General features: G+C 24.8%; 1 protein-coding gene across 1 annotated transcript; it reads right to left on the bottom strand.

The window, feature by feature from the left end:
• Positions 1-6,478: 6,478 nt before the first annotated feature.
• LOC128952851 (insulinoma-associated protein 1a-like) lies at positions 6,479-8,718 on the bottom strand. The gene is made up of 3 exons (XM_054298304.1): positions 8,440-8,718; positions 7,567-7,747; positions 6,479-7,476 (listed from the first exon to the last, which is right to left on the bottom strand). The coding sequence occupies exons 1-3, from the start codon at positions 8,716-8,718 to the stop codon at positions 6,479-6,481; spliced, it is 1,458 nt and encodes a 485-aa protein (XP_054154279.1).
• Positions 8,719-17,537: the final 8,819 nt, after the last annotated feature.

The following is a 17,537-nucleotide window of genomic DNA, read 5'->3' as shown; positions in this document are numbered from 1 at the left end:
AGAGTTAAATAATTAACATTGAAAAACAATATTATTGAAAAAATATACAAAACAAAATGAAACATTGATTGTTTAGTATATGATTTTGTTGAACACTAAAAAAATCACTGCATATTCATATCAATAGATATTTTATATGAATCAAAATCTAATGGATATATTTTGTAAGTATAGTATGATATAAATATAGTCAATACTAAATTTACTTTTTCATCTGTATTGTTGAGTGTATAATACAATAAGTTTATGTGAATTGCATTGGAGTTATGAGTTATGGAGAGAGGGATAAGGGCTCTCTCTCTCTCTYTCTCTCCTAAACTGTAAGAACCTAATGGCAACTCATTGTATTGATATATACTGTATATAAACGCTCCACAAGTTGTCAAAAGTCTTCAATGAGACTATAATAGTCGTTCCCGACATCTGTTCCCTTCCGACAGCTCTGTACTAAACAAAAAAAAATTGTAATAATAATACAGAAATATTCAGTTGGTTTCAAATATTTTTTTTATCCGATTATGTCATCAAATAATCTGATAATTACTTAAATTACTTTTTGATTTAAACTAAAACTAAGTGATAGAAGCTAAGAGTCTCCTATTATTGATATATCTATTGGACATATCTATAATATATCCTATGACTGGAAAATTTTTTGGACCATTAAAATTGCAAAATTAGAGATTAGAGTAATAAAACTTATGGTAAATATATTAGCAAATATATAAAAATCGACTCTAATATTGCATATAGTTATTATTATTATATGATTTTTGTATCGATAGTTTTATGTAACACACAAAAAAACCCTACTGTATTTAATGCAAATAAAAAAATGTTTTTTTAATATCCTATATAATAATAATATATTTAAATACATACAAAATAAATTATGAAATTATATTAATATTTTATTTTTGTCTAAACGTATGTGAATATAAATATTGATAACTATTTTTTTTTCTTAAATCGATTTTTTCTCTATCATTGCAAAGGAATTATTAAACACAAAAATTTACGACTAAAATAAGTTTACATAACAATAATATATTCAATATATTAAACATAACATCAGTTAAATATCTTTTGATAAAAAAAACATTGTCTAACAGTATGACAACTGTTTATTACAGGTATTGTGTGTGTGTTTGTGTTTGTTAGCTATTGAATCGATATTCAAAACAAACAAAATATTTAATATATATTATTATATTACTATATATAATAAATAAATATAATACTGTATTAAGAGAGCCATAATCAGCAATCAGATGCCCATAGCAGCAGTCTTTACAAAAACTTCATTATTGTTTCAAATATACCCGTAATTTGAGTTAATATTATAACAGAAAATTATCTAAACTATTATCACATGATATGCGGTTTAATATGTTTTGATAAATTATATGGCAATAGGTTTTGTCATATTTTCTATTATCTCAGAGAGAGAGAGAGAGAGAGAGAGAGAGAGAGAGAGAGAGAGAGAGAGAGAGAGAGAGAGAGAGAGAGAGAGAGAGAGAGAGAGAGAGAGACTATCATACCTATAATAATGTTGTGTTGCACTTGTACTGTACTGGTACTGGTGGTGGTTAAGGAGTATCCAATGCTTTTAGGGCATCGGTAGGGAAAAGCATAAATATATTGAGAGAGAGAGAGAGAGAGATAGATAGATATATTGTAGTTATAGAGAAAGTTATTGAAAGGTATTGTTCACAACTAATGGTTGCATAAATGGCTTTTGTGTTACACAAATGAAATATACTGTTAGTAATAATAATAATTTTTGTTGTGTTTGATCGATTGGCTCTAAAAAGTGGCTTAAAGTGAAAAAATAAAAAATAAATAAAAGTTTGAATGTTTCATATAGCAGAAGATGCAATAATATTATAGTAAAGACAATTGCAATAAAAATAGATTAGATATATACTGTATACTATTTGTGTGTAGTGTTGTTGGCACCGGTATCAATTTAGGAAAGATAGATAGATAGATAGTTAGTTAGATAAATATATGGATAGATATATGGATAGATAGATGAATAGATAGATAGATAGATAGAAGGAAAGAAAGAGAGAGAGAGAGCACTTGTTAGAGTATAAGTTAATTTTATATAATGAATACTCTTATTGTCTTTTCTATTCACTTCCTCGACAGTCATGTCATACAACACAGAGAAAAATATAATTGCATTTACAATATTATTACAATATTAAAACCGTTTACATAAGCCCAACAACAATAATAATAATAATACAGGTCTACTACTATATCTTTATATAATATAATATAATATTTTCACTGAAATAATGTGGACAATGAAATGCCTATTCGGCTTTTATCATCATTTAATATAAAATTGTATATACAGTACAACACCGGTGTGTTGTCATTGCATACAATAAAAAAGTTTGATATTTAATAATATGTTATATTGTTAGCAATTGCAACAGGCATTCAGTTTATTATTATTATATAAATATACTCTACATGTAAAGCGATATACATTGATGTACTGTATATTAAATATATACAATATTATACAATAATGCATACAAGTGAACATATAGTGTTTTTTATATATTGATTAATTAAAATTTAATATTCAAAGTATTTTTAATCAACATAAAATTTAATTATTTATAATTTTGTTGGTGTACTGAATATTTATTAATATTATATAATAAATACTGTATTATTATATCTATCATATATATATACAAGTAATAAAACGATTAATAATGGTTTTCCACATCAAGAGAAATAATAATAATAATAATATCATAAAAACAGTTTTGTATGCAAAATAATATTATGCAACAAAATAACACACAAAACAATATTATTATTAGTATTATTTAGATCATTCAAAATAGCAAAACACTTTTTTTCTTTATTTTTCTATTTATATTTTAAAAAAAATTTCAACACATAATTGTAAATAAATTCAATAATAAATTTTAATGTACTGTATTAGTTGAAATTTTTATCAAAAGTTGAAAAATGTTGTTTTTGATACTTATATAATATACTCTTATTAAGTTATATAGCATTTGTTTGAATATTTAATGCAATTTTATTATTATTATTAAATGCTGTTTTTCATTGCAATTAATGAATTGGTAAAAGCGATGCATAATTGAAATCAATTGAAATTGAAATAAAATGAATTGAATTGAATTCCTTCAGAAAAGTTTTGTTGATATGGTTTCGCTGTGAATGTATGTCTACTAAAAACTATTGACTACAACAAACTCCTATTGAATGCCCAGTTTTCATGGGGTATATAGGCTTCTCATTTATATATTCATCACTATCTTTAATATATTCAATATATAAAATTTCTGTTCAATATATATATATATATATATATATATTACATTTATATTGCAGCAGTTTATAAGCTATTTATGTAATCTATACATACATTTATTTATTTTTTAAAAAATGTTATGATTAGTTTTCAACTTTTTATTTCTACATTTAGGTCTATAATAATATAAAAACAAGCAAATAGAGTTACAAACAAATATAATAATAATGATAAATACTGTTATAATATTACTTATTATAATAGAAATACCGTATATATTGTATAGAGAAAGTAGAAATGCGATTCATTGACTGTATTTTGATATTTTAATTTATTTTCCAAGTTTTATGTTAAGGTTCGCTAATGACTGCATTTCTCTACAGATCTTATTTTTTTGAACGACAAAACTCAATAAATAGTTGCATTGAATTGTCGTCTAAAACAACTATAAAGAGATAGATATAGAGAAATAGAGAGCACCAGCACTGGTAGCTTTAGTATCACATTTCTCTATATTTTACACTCAACTAACTGTTAGCGACAGTTATTTTATATATACAGTATATATTGTATTATATAAAGACATTAAACCTGTGCTCTCCTTATGGTTRTAATCGATGATTATGTTACAGGTATTCTCTCTCTCTCTCTCTCTCTCTCTCTCTCTCTCTCTTTGCTCTTTGAGCGCAAGAATTAAATGCACAGGCAGTGTGTGGGTAAGCCTATTACCTACCAATGCTTTCACTTATATAATACCAATGCTATTACAGAAAAAAACATATGAAAAGCGATGATTTGCGTGACGACAGCCATGAGTTTAACTTTTGTTTTGCGTGTCTTTGCCTAAGAAACACAACACACACATACAGTACACACACACTTAGCATCATATTGACCATCGCTGGCACCGGTATTACATAAATACGCCCAACAATTGCTTCTAAAGTTTCATTTATGATTGTGTGTGTGTGTGTTGTGAACCACTTTATCAGTGTTATCATATCGTTGTCAATAATAATAGAATATAGAAGAAACTAAATTTATTTTTCAACAAATAATTGCAACTTTCAGAGTCACTGTTAGGGATGAGTTTAGTTTGGAGTTTAGTTAGTTGAGTCCAACGTTAGCTTTATTAGCTAATACATACACACATACACGCATATTGCACTCAAATGGCTATATATAATGAATTTATATATATATATAGATATGTATATACTGTAACTTAAATACAGGGTAAATATATTATATATAATAATTGACAATATATGCCACTATCTAACTGTGGAAACATGTATTGAAAAACTTTTTCAACTAACTATTGGAATCGTTTTGTGGTTTTTTGCTGTACTTTATTGCTTATGTATACCAATGGATAATATGCTTTACATTATAAGTCGTGTGTACAGTATATATATATATATATATATATATATAATATAATATATATATATATATTATATAACATATAATATATTTTTGATATAATATAACATACTGTATATACAGTATATACTGTAGTATTATTACGTATTATATCATATCATATAAAAGCTAATACAGCAATGTTTATGACAATCTGTTGACCTTTTTATGATCACATAATAGTGCAAACTATGACATGAGTTGCTTAGGTAACGGCTCTCCAAAAAAAAATATGATTTCAATCTTAGATATTAAGCCTCTATTTAAGAGATCTTTATTTATCACTAAAATTTTACTCAAACAAACCATACGACTACTATATTACCACTCAATTAGCTAATAAAACTTGTTTAACAATTTGTTGTTTTGTGTTTAATATTATTTAGACATTATTTAAATTCGTTAATTTTTTTGTATTTATATATTTTATAAATATTTTTTTCTATTTATGTAGCGTTTTTTWAAACTATTTTTTTAATTATATTACAATGTTACATAATTACAAACTATATTAACTAATCAATAATAAAACAATATGTTTTAAAACATGAGTGCATTTATTAATTTAATTTATGTAAACTTATAGTATTATTATAATTTTAATATTTAATATTATTTTGAATTATAAAGCTCACAAAAATTCCAAATATTTTTCTAAAAGTTTAGAGATATATTAACATTAATAGTCACTGATTACAAAAAACTGGTTAATAATGCAAAAAAGTTTGAAAAGTTTGGCATCAAATCTCTTACATATTTAATCATTGATAAAACAATTTGATTATATATTTAGTAATTTTAATTAACAACAAAAATTGTTCCGTTTTTTTGTTACATTGTTTTTTATTTTGAATATTTAACTATAGTAACTAAATTGTTTTTGACATTAAGTATTAAGTACTATACTGTAGATTCCAATGCACCAAAAAAATTGTATAAATAATAATGGTTTATGAATTTTACTCCCAAAAAACTAAACATCCAAAAAAGGCACAACTAATATATAAATGATATATTTATATATTTTTTCATAAGTTATCTAAATGTTTTTTAAAGATAATTGTCTAAACAATGTTATCATCATTTTTATCTATACATTAGATAATTTGAATGCTATGAAATAAAATAATTTTATTTTTTTAATAATGTATCAATTTTAATAGTATAAGTTAATAATAATTTAATGCATTACATAAACTGTATATATATATAATTAATACTTTAATGATATTCTAATTAGCTTTAATGATAAATTAAAATAATTAATAATAATAATAATAATAAATTAAGAGTTATACTCAAAATATTTTTTTTGCAATTTATAAATTTATATTAAATAATGTTATATATTGTAATATTTTATAATTTAACAAAGAAATATATTAATAAATACAATATTATATATTCATAAAATTATAGCTTAATATACAAATATAAAATACAAATATTACACTAGTTTTATAACATTAAAAGTTATTACTTTATAAATGCATTCTGATATTAATGACTAGACTATATATATGACTACTATGTTTGGACTTATATTATATATTATATAATAATATAATTTTGTATAATTCCTTATAAATTATTCAAATATTAATAGAAAATCCTTATAGAATATGCAAATGACTAGCAATGGTTACAATATTTTTTATATATTTATAAATATTATTTAAATAGTTTAAAACACATACATATAAATATATAAAGCAATACAACAAATATTTTTTAATTTGTTTTTTAAATGACTTCTTGTTTAATAAGAGTTTGGACTGACTTGAGTATAGACTCATTATTTTGATTATCATTTTTTGTATGATATTTATTGATATGTTTTGTAAGATCAGCTTCATTTGGCAATACATTGGGACAGTACTTGCAATTCAGGGACTGTTGGCTTGCAATGATGTGCACCGATTTGTTATGCATTTGAAGCGCTAAATCACTATTGAAAACCAGATTACATAACAGACAACGATATTGATAGTCGTTTTCAGTCGATAATTGTCTATCGTTTGCTGAATGCTTTCGTTTGGCTAATTGTTTAGCAATAAATGCAAATTCATTGTTGTGTTTACCATCTGATGACTTATTATTGTTTTCAATGTCGATGTTATGCAATGACAGTAAATGTCTTTTTAAGTAAGCATTTCGTCTAAACTTTTTATGACAGCACTCGCATTCATACTTTCCATCAATACTTTCCTGACTCTGACTGTTTGTCTCATCTGAGGCGCTGGAAGTGCTTTCAATGGAACAATTGCTGGTCGTATTGATATCCGATTGTATGACTGCCGTTCCCATTACCGATACTTTGTTTTTTTTGGTGCCACCACTGTTGCCATTGCCGCCGTTGGGTCTCGGTTTATGCCATCGACGATGCGATGCCAGATTTGCCGGACAGTTGAATACTTTATCACATTCCGGGCACCGGTATTCTACGTGAACAATACGTGTGCATCTGTGTTGGGCCAAACCGAAAGCGTCGTCATATTTTTCCTTACAGAGCGCACAGATATAGTCGCCGATTTTGTTTTCGATCTTTTCGATCTCTGCTCGGGCCTCGTCGGTGATGACCACTACGTTAAGACTCGGATCAATATCACCGGATCTTCTGACACACGTCTGATGGTTGTAGTCGTCTTCACTGTCCGAATCGCGTATAAAAGTRCCCGAAACTGGCGATGACTTGTGTTCATCGAAATTCAATTTACGAATGACTTTATGCCGTTTCGGAGGTTTTTGGTTTTCGCTTTGGTTTCGCTTTTTCGACGTCGACTGAGATGTCGATGACTTACTATCCGAACGCTTGACTAGAGTGGAGAGATTTCGTTGGTATGCCGTCGGCGCTGACGATGGCATCCGATCGGGAAAATGGAATATAAATCCCGGACATCGCAGGTCTAGAGCTGATGGACTTTCATCATCGGCGGGAGGAGTACTGACCGTACTCTTCCGTTTGGTTGGATAAGAGTTTTTGGTCAAAGCAAGCGGCGCTTCTTGTGGTAACTATGAGTGATAGTGACAATAAATATATGTCTAATTATAATATTTTGTTAATTAAGCAGTTTTTTTGTTACAAAAAATTAAATGCTAAAAATATACTAATAATTATGTAAATAATTATATAATTATAATTAATGACTAATTACAATAAATATTTAGTATAAAAATAGTATAATACTGTAGTAGTAGTAGTAGTAGTAATAATAATAATAAAGCTATTCAAATAAATAGTTTTTTTAAATGTCTTTACTAATAAATGAGTTAATGTTATAAATACAATAAAATATATTTTTTTAAATTAAAATAACAGAGCATTACAGTAGATATATATATGTATATAATTATGTGATATAATGCCTAACTTTCACGACATTTCAGTTTTTCCCAAACATTTTTAAGATTAATTTAGGAATAGCGTGACTAAAGTGAGAGATAATATAATATAATGTATAATATTTGCCAACAGACCTATCATTAACAGTCGATATCATCAAACGTAAGGATTCAATATAAATACAATAATATTATATAAGTAAGTACTTCCCTGTATTTCCCTGTACTTCACTAATAATACTTTACAGTATAGTACTTTTACTCTACACTATAAAAATGCAACAATTTATATATATATATATATATATATAGTATTGTATTGTATATATAGTATAATGATATATTATTTATAATGACATTACCTCACAATTGCTGTATTTTTTGCTATAAGACAATAACGGTGGCGACAGAGCTAATGAAACCAATGAATGTGTAGTTGAATGTGTGATTGGCAACGGCGACGGTGTATTACTGGCCAGCGCTTCGGCATCCGATGAGCTCGACTCTGACCGATCCTCATCCGAGTACCGATAGATCATTGGCCGAGTGGTCAACTGTAGCGGCAATGGACAATCATTAGCCGATTGATTATCAGTTGGCAACTGATTGGTATAACGTTTGACTAGAAATCCTCGAGGCATTGGACCACAAATTATTTTGGACTAGACTTTTGTTCAATTAAGTTAAATAGTTGTTTATCGACGACAACAACAAAAATATATGATAAGCTTGTGTGGGACGGACTTAATTAATTAAAAAATATTTGTTATATATATATTAAACACTGGTTTAGATTCGCACAGAAAAAAAATAATTTTTTAGTAAATTTATAAATTTTGTAACATTTTTAATTTTAGCATTAACAGTTAGCAGCACTTTATATATTACTTTTATATTATAAATGATATAACAATTATATTATAAATGAGCACTCATAGGAACCCAGTGTTGGTTTGGTATGAAAATAAAACCAGTGTTTTGTATTTGGACGCAGATGTTTGAACACTTTGAATATATGATTTTGTTTTGTTGTTATTTTGGACACCAAAAAATAATGTTGACAAACTATTGACAATTTATATGCAGTTTATCTATGATATCGTTTTTAGAAAACAAATTATTAAATTAATTTCACAACAATTTAAATTAAAAAATATATTTATATATAAAGTTTTTTAAAATAAGTCGTTTTTTAAAAAGAGTAGTGAGAAAATAGTTTCCAAATACTGTTATATATTAAATATAAATTTATATATATAAGAGAGAGATTGGCATCACATCACTCTCTCTCTCTCTTTCTCTGTGTCTGTCTATCAATGGGTCTATCGGTTGGTTTCACTAATATTATAGTCCAAAGTATTAGTACTGTTATGAGACGCACGCGTTTCTACCTCTCATAAAGAGAGAGAGAGAGAGAGAGAGCTGTATGTTTCATAGGGAACCTCACAACGAACCGCCTTTCCAGTGCCCGTTCAATACATGTGTGTCTGTATATACTGTACAGAGAGAGTATAGCACAGTGTTTGACAATATATATAAATTTATATATGTATAATATATTATTATATTATACTCTCAATGCCTTAACAATAAAGCACTGATGGACTTCAATACTATATATATATTCAACAATCCAGACACTGGTAGAGAGGGATGCCATAGGATCTCTATTGGCGCCTCTCATAGTGCTCGCGACCCACAAAAAAAAGTTTAATGTTATCACAAGTATTGTATAAACGGATTTCACTAATAATTAATGCACTTTATATTTGACTGCAAATAAAATTGGCCCTCAATTTTTATGGTATACCACACACATAATGTAGGTCTAATGTTTTACCCTATCATTAAATAAATTTACATTTTATATTAATTATGTATACATTTCATACATAAATAAAATATATGCTATATATATATAATTATGCAATATTATTTAATTGATTTGTATTAAAAATATTTTGTCATCAATATTTATTTGAATATCTCGAAAATTTAAGTTGCGTTTTATTATATTTAACATTATTTAATATATTTCAATATATTTTTAAATAATAAAAAGTATGCTATAATTATTATAGTATAATATATAAATTTTTCATGATATGAGGTAAAGTTATACTGTATATATATATATATATATTGTATACGGTAACTATTATATTATTATATTAAATTGTATATATATATATACCTGTATATACAATCAACCGTCTGCAACAAATGATAATTGTTATTTTTTAAAAACATACACTATATTCTTTGAATTTTATTATTACATTTTTAATTGCTATATATATTATTTAATAGCATAAATGTGTTGCAATTTATTGCAAATCTGTAATATATTTTTTGTTGGCAAGATTTGTGCATTTGTTTTATACAGCAAGTTATACATATATATATATATATATGTACTGTACATATAAATTGAAATTAAAAATGCGGGCCATCTTTTTAAAGAGCTGTATATTTTATCCATAACTATAATAATGCAATTTTAATGGTACGGAGCAATAGTCGGGTTCATTGCCATAATACCCATATTATATATAGCAGACAGTTGTACAATGATTTGTAATTATAATATACTGTATAATATTTTGTTTGAACACTTTAGTATCATCTAGGTATTTTTTAGCTGAAAATTAACAACTTTACAAAAAATTGAAATAAAACGTTTAATAACCTCTCTCTCTCTCTCTATCAATGTCACGATTGGTGTGCAAAAGTGATTAAAAATTAACAAACAAAAACTTATATTAATAGCTTATATATACTAAAAAATGGCAATTAAAGCAAACTTTGAATGTATATATATTATAAGGTATTGTACTGTACTCTACTGTATATGTATTTGTTATTTGATATAAAAATACATTTTCCAGACTAATGGAGTCTGGTACACACTGAATATATACACACACACACACTATACGCACAGTTAGCCCTAACGGTGCACTACACATATAAATGTATCCTATTGTTGTCCCGGTGTGCAGCTGTATGCAAATGAGGGCCCGTAGTTATCGCTTTACTAGTGCCACACGCGCTCTCTCCCTATTATAGTCACTATTGCTATCCGTGTGCTCTACTGTCGGCACTGTTATATTATTATATACCGTACAATACTGTCATTACAGCACTCATACTGTACCATTGACAGCACATATACTCATACAGTATATGCATATATATACATACTATTTCATACTCGACTGTCCGACCAAATCATGCAAATCTATTATATGAGCCTTTTATTATGCATTTCTAGTCCCAAACTAACATAACCTCTGATATGCACTCAACACACATACACAACAAAATATAACTGCTTTATAGCTATAGTCTCACTCTTACTCTTATCCATTCAATTGTTTACTAATACTTCTCTCTCTCTCTCTCTCTCTCTCTCTCTCTCTCTCTCTCTCTCTCTCTCTCTTTCAATCAAACTCTCGCTTTTCATACATATATTTAGGTTTAACTTTTATCAGACTTTTTCTATGTGTTTGTATATCATAAGAATGAGTTGATGGCAGATGTACGGTATGTTTGCTTTTTTGTGTCATTTTGATGTTTCCAATAATAAAAAAAAATTCTCAAACAAATACTTTTATAAACATTTAAATGAATATTTTTTGTTATAATTGCCATTTTATTGGACACATTGTTAGTGTAAAAGATGTATGAATTAAATTTTTGGTAAATTAAATAAAGTAACAAATAATACAAATTGTTTGTAAAATTCTGCACTATTTGTGAATTAATAACATAATAGCATTTACACTGTAATATCGACGCCTTAAATGGCACTTTAGTGCAATATTTTTCAAATATATTGTATAAATAAGTTATTTTATATTTACTGTTTAATACTAAAGTATTTATCAACAAGGTAGATTTTATATTAACTAATAACGAATAATCTAAAATTTTTTATTTTTTATTAATATATAAAAATTTTTATTTTATTTTTTACAAAAATTAATTTTCTATTAATACATATATTTATACTATTTTATATTTAAATTGAAGTTCGCATAAATTTATATTAATTTGCAAATTAAAACTAGACAAACAAATAGTTAAGTAAACTTATTGTACATATAAACAATTTTTACAGTCATTAATACAGTTGATAAGTGCAATACTTTTATGTTATAAATAGTGTATTGATTAATAATTTTTTATACTCTATTAAATAGTTGTTATAATAGTTGCTAAAAAACGTCAAATAGTTGTTAAAATAGTTATTTAAAATGTATTAAATAGTTGTATATAATTGCCAAAAAAGCCAAATAGTTATTGAAATAGTTATTTATTTTCTTATAAATATTTCAACTGATATATAATTTACTTGTTTTCAGCATATTTACAAAAATGATTTATATAAATAAACTAAATATTTCTATTGTTAAAAAAGTAATATGAGTTGATAACAGTTTACACATTTTATATAATTTATATAACTATTACTTTTTGTTTTTACATATTTTTGAGCAATATTTTACAATTTAATGCTTATATTTTTCAAAATAAATGAAATAGTTATTTATAAGTTTTTATAGTTGCTAACCTAACAAATAGTTATTTATAGTTATAATAAAATTTCGGAAATAGCGTCCACTGGTCAAGTTCGGTGGACATACTAAGTCCCAGTTATAAGCGTTAAACCGACAAAATAATTTTTTTAGTTGGAAATCAAGACACTAGTTATAAATAATATTTATTAACTATAATAATTTGTTTTTGTTTACTTTGTATAATGAGTTAATTAACAAAAATAATTATATATATTATATACTAAACAGTATATGAATATTCTGAATAAATTTATGTAAGTGAGTATAACCAAGGTAACATAATTTTATAATAAATTATTTTTAGTCTCTATAATAAAATATAAAAGATAGATTTTTTGAAAATTGATAGTAAGTAAAGTAGAAAATTTTCATAATGTTAAAACTATTTTTTCATTTACTTGTTGACTATTATCTTATTTTTATTTTTTTTTATATTTCAAATCAATATTTTATACATTTATAACTTCAAAAATATAAATTGAATATATAAAGACTGTATATTCAAATATCATATAATAATAATAATAAAATATATTGCATTTTTTATATCAAAAAAAATATTTTGCATATTATGTGTTATACGATATACTAATAATATATATCATATAATAAAATGCAAATCTCAAGAATTTCTTCATTTGGATGAATCATTTGGTGATAATTTTTTTGTGTATTATTATTATATTTTCTGATGAAAACAAATGCCACGGAATTTTTGTGTTCATTACTATCGACATTGTATTATATAATTGTGTTAATCACACCAAATGCTAAGCTATAATATATTTATTATTGTATTATAATGTTTCCCACGTTTTCCGTGACCAACCAGAGATCGCGGGCGCAAACAGTCACATACCATACCATACGGACCCACACATATAGTGTGTGTGTAAGCGTTAGGACTAATATTGATATCATATAAGTATCAAAAGTCTGGGAAAATTTTGTCGCATTTTTCACTCAACCACTAGAATGTCACTTAATTTAGCCTAAAATTCTCTGGTGGATTCACCACTAGTCCGGACACATAAGCCATATATATATATATATACAGTACTATTGGAGTTTCCCATCATATACTCTATGTTAAAGCACAWACACACACATAACCATCCAATCCTATAAATATCCCAATGGTATGACAAAATACCAAACATGTCTTTTATATATATATATATATATATATATATATATATATATATATATATATATATATATGTCGATTACTAGTGTTTGGTGTGTGTGTTTGTGTGTGAAAGTAGTCAAAAACGCCATACAATACAAGTATTTGATTGCATCTGTTATTTTCAACAACAAATCAAACTAAAATAAAACACATTTTTTTTAGTTATCACTAAACACAATAAAAGTTTGTGTCATTGTGTGCTAATGCATACAATTCTTAGTAAATGCCATTCAAACACTATTAATAAAATACTTATATATTTATATAGTATTTTACATAACATTGTTTACAATACTACAGTATTATTATTTGTATTATTATTATTATCACTGATTCAATATAATGAATGTCAACAATAATAGAAATAATTAACTATGAATTTTAATGAATTTTATTTAAAAATTATGTGTCCACTAAACAAATATTATAAACATTTTAATTATAATAATAAATATTTGGCAGTTCTATGTGTTTATTAAAATTTATTTTCTAACAAAATTATATAATATTAATTTCTATCATTTATACTTATCAGTTTTGTCTGTAATTAGTTTAAATACTACAGTACAGTAGAGATCAATGCAAACATAATTATCGATACTTGAAATGTGCAATTTAATGGACAAAACGTGAGTTTACAGCTATTTTTAATTAAATGCAATTTTTCATTATGTCATACATAATATAATACATAACGTTATATAAAACTTTTTATAATAAAAGGATTTATCGCTTATAACTATTTTTCAAATGACTATAACTTTTGCGAGCCTTTGATCTGAATTTATTTGTATTTGTTATAATGTTATAATGCATTTATTTTACAGCAAATACAATGTGCACACAATACCGTATTTTTACTGTACTGTATATACATATATATTTGACACAAAAGATGCCACAAATTGTATTTTAACAGAAAAACCTTTGGGGTATTCGCACGCGTGACACGTGTCATATCAGATACGAGAGAGAAAAGTATGAGAAACTTTTGTTCAGACATCCCATTCCCATCTGATATGGCCTAAAATATATACAACAGATCTCTACATAGTATTGCACGTTGAATGAGCCCATACAGTGTGTGTGTGTGTGTGTGAGAGAGAGAGAGAGAGAGAGAGAGAGAGAGAGAGAGAGAGAGAGGATTTATAACAATTATTATAATACTATAGAAAAGATGCGATAAAATATAAAACTGCGAAAAAACGGCATTTGGCTTATAATACATATACACAGTAATGTATTTGCGTTTTTTGAGTTGACATCCATTGGGTTTGTAGTACTCAACTATTCTGTCAGATATTCTGTGAGAAAAGTAAATTTCAACCAAAGAGGAGAACCGTTAGGTTTGATCAGAAAGAGCTTCTCATGCCTTTTTTCAATAGCCTTTCATAATATATAAGTTACATATGAGGCCAATAATTACTTAGCTTTGTCTATACTGTAGATAAAAGCATATATCAAAAATCATTGTTGAAAAATCTTTTTTTGATTGTGAAGTGAAAATCCAATATAAATCTATTGAAATTTATTATTGACTTACTATTTGATAGAAAAATAAAAGCCATAGTTTTTTGTTGTTGACTAATGTTTACATAAAGGGTGGGTTATTTAATGACTAACCAATAGCTAATGTGTGTGTGTGTGTGTGTGTGTGTGTGTGTGTGTGTGTGTGTGTGTGTGTGTGTGTATGTATTGATGATATTATTATACAGTACTACTAAACGTCAATGAATTGCTTCGTTGTTTAGATGGAATCAACAATTAATAATAAAAAGTTTTATTGAAATTTATTGTATATATTAATAAATGATAATCAAAATATGATTTTAACGGTTTAATACAATATATATTGATATCAAGATAGTTGTCGTCAAGTTTGATATTGTATTATTGTATATTTTGTTTATGCAATATAGATAAATAAAATTAAAAAAATATCTTTTTATTTTTTAATAAAGAGCATAAATATTTCAAACAATCTAATACTACAAAAATAAAGTTATGCGATGAAAGTTTTGGTAAACAATTTTCAATAAACTATGTAAATATTGGCACAAAATTTCTATTTGATAGACGCCTATAGAATAAATATATATAAATTAATTCAATAGGTTTTTAGTGTCGATGATTAAATTGATAATTGTTATAATCATTTATTTATATACCTATATATATATATATATATATATATATATATATATATATATATATATATATATTGCTATTGTATCGTAAAATTTATATATATCGTATACTGTAGTGAATAATTCATTTGTTAGTTTAGTAATTATATAATCTTATTGTTTCAGATATAATTTTAATAACTTTTATCATCCAATAACAAAATGCAATAAAAATGATTGACAAATAAATAAAATTGAAACCAATTATTTAGAAAATTGCTTAAATATTATGATTAATATTTGTTTTATAGATAGACATTGTGCTAATAATTAAACATTTCATATCAATCATATTCTTAAATTATTTATAAATTATTATTACAATAAAATTTTTTATTTATTTATTGTTTTTTAGTGATTGTTTCCCAAAAATACAATGAAATTATAATGCGATAATTGTTATAATGAATAACTATACTGTTATTATGTTGATATGATACTGAAAGTCATATCATTGTTTTGGACACATCAAACATAAGTATCAATTTGACAGATTGAATATATGATTTATATTATTTTTTAAATCTATGAAAATTAAAAGTTAATTAAAAATATTTTTAAAGAATAAGTACTGTTATTCAGATTTAATTAAATAATAAATATTTAAGTTATAATTATTTTTTAAATTTAATTTTTTTCAAATAAACTTTGGTTTTAACTATAAAATACATAAGTATGAATATAATTATAAAAAAAATTAATTGTTTATATGATTATTTATTGTAAAAATTATTATTTTAAACGCATTTGGATACAAAAAACCATATCTATTGTAACAATTGCTTAATTGTTATTAATAAATATAATATTCAATATAATTATTACAAAAAGTAAATAAAAATTTTTATACTAACTGCTAATGACTCTTATAAAAAAAGATTAGATTTGTTAAGCAATCAAGTAATCAATAATACAATAGAATATTATACTAATGTTACAAAAAATATCAATTAATTAAACGATTAAATAGATATTTTTATTAATTGATAAATAGATAATAGTCTAATGATTTGCTAATTCAATGTCTATTTAATTGATTGAAAAAAACACATTTTTGTGTACAATTGCTTCACAGTTTTTTATATAAATTATTTCATATTATAATAATACTGTAATAATAATATAAGTGTACTGCTATTACTAATACATGTTTTTATACTATAAATATTTCACACATATAAATTAATGTATCATTTTCTTTATTATTATGTATAGAGGTTTTTTGACTACAATTACAATAAGCAAACAATACATTTTATCTATATTTTGACATAATATCTATAGAAACGTATAACATATTATGCAAACTATTTTATTTATTTATTTTTGAATGAATAAATGTTTTTTACCTAAAAAATTTTCATAAATATACAAAAATATGTATAAATAATAATAAACTTAATATAATGATAATAATAATTTGATCGCAATAAATATATAGAACCATTATCTAAATAATTGTTTCAAAATTGGATTTTTCATGAATATTACCAGAATTTTTA

Source organism: Oppia nitens, unplaced genomic scaffold (assembly GCF_028296485.1).
Source record: "Oppia nitens isolate AA-2021 unplaced genomic scaffold, nextdenovo-longstitch-racon4-pilon3 scaffold1_pilon_pilon_pilon, whole genome shotgun sequence".
Lineage (NCBI taxonomy): Eukaryota > Metazoa > Arthropoda > Arachnida > Sarcoptiformes > Oppiidae > Oppia > Oppia nitens.
This window is presented reverse-complemented; position numbering and strand designations above follow the sequence as displayed.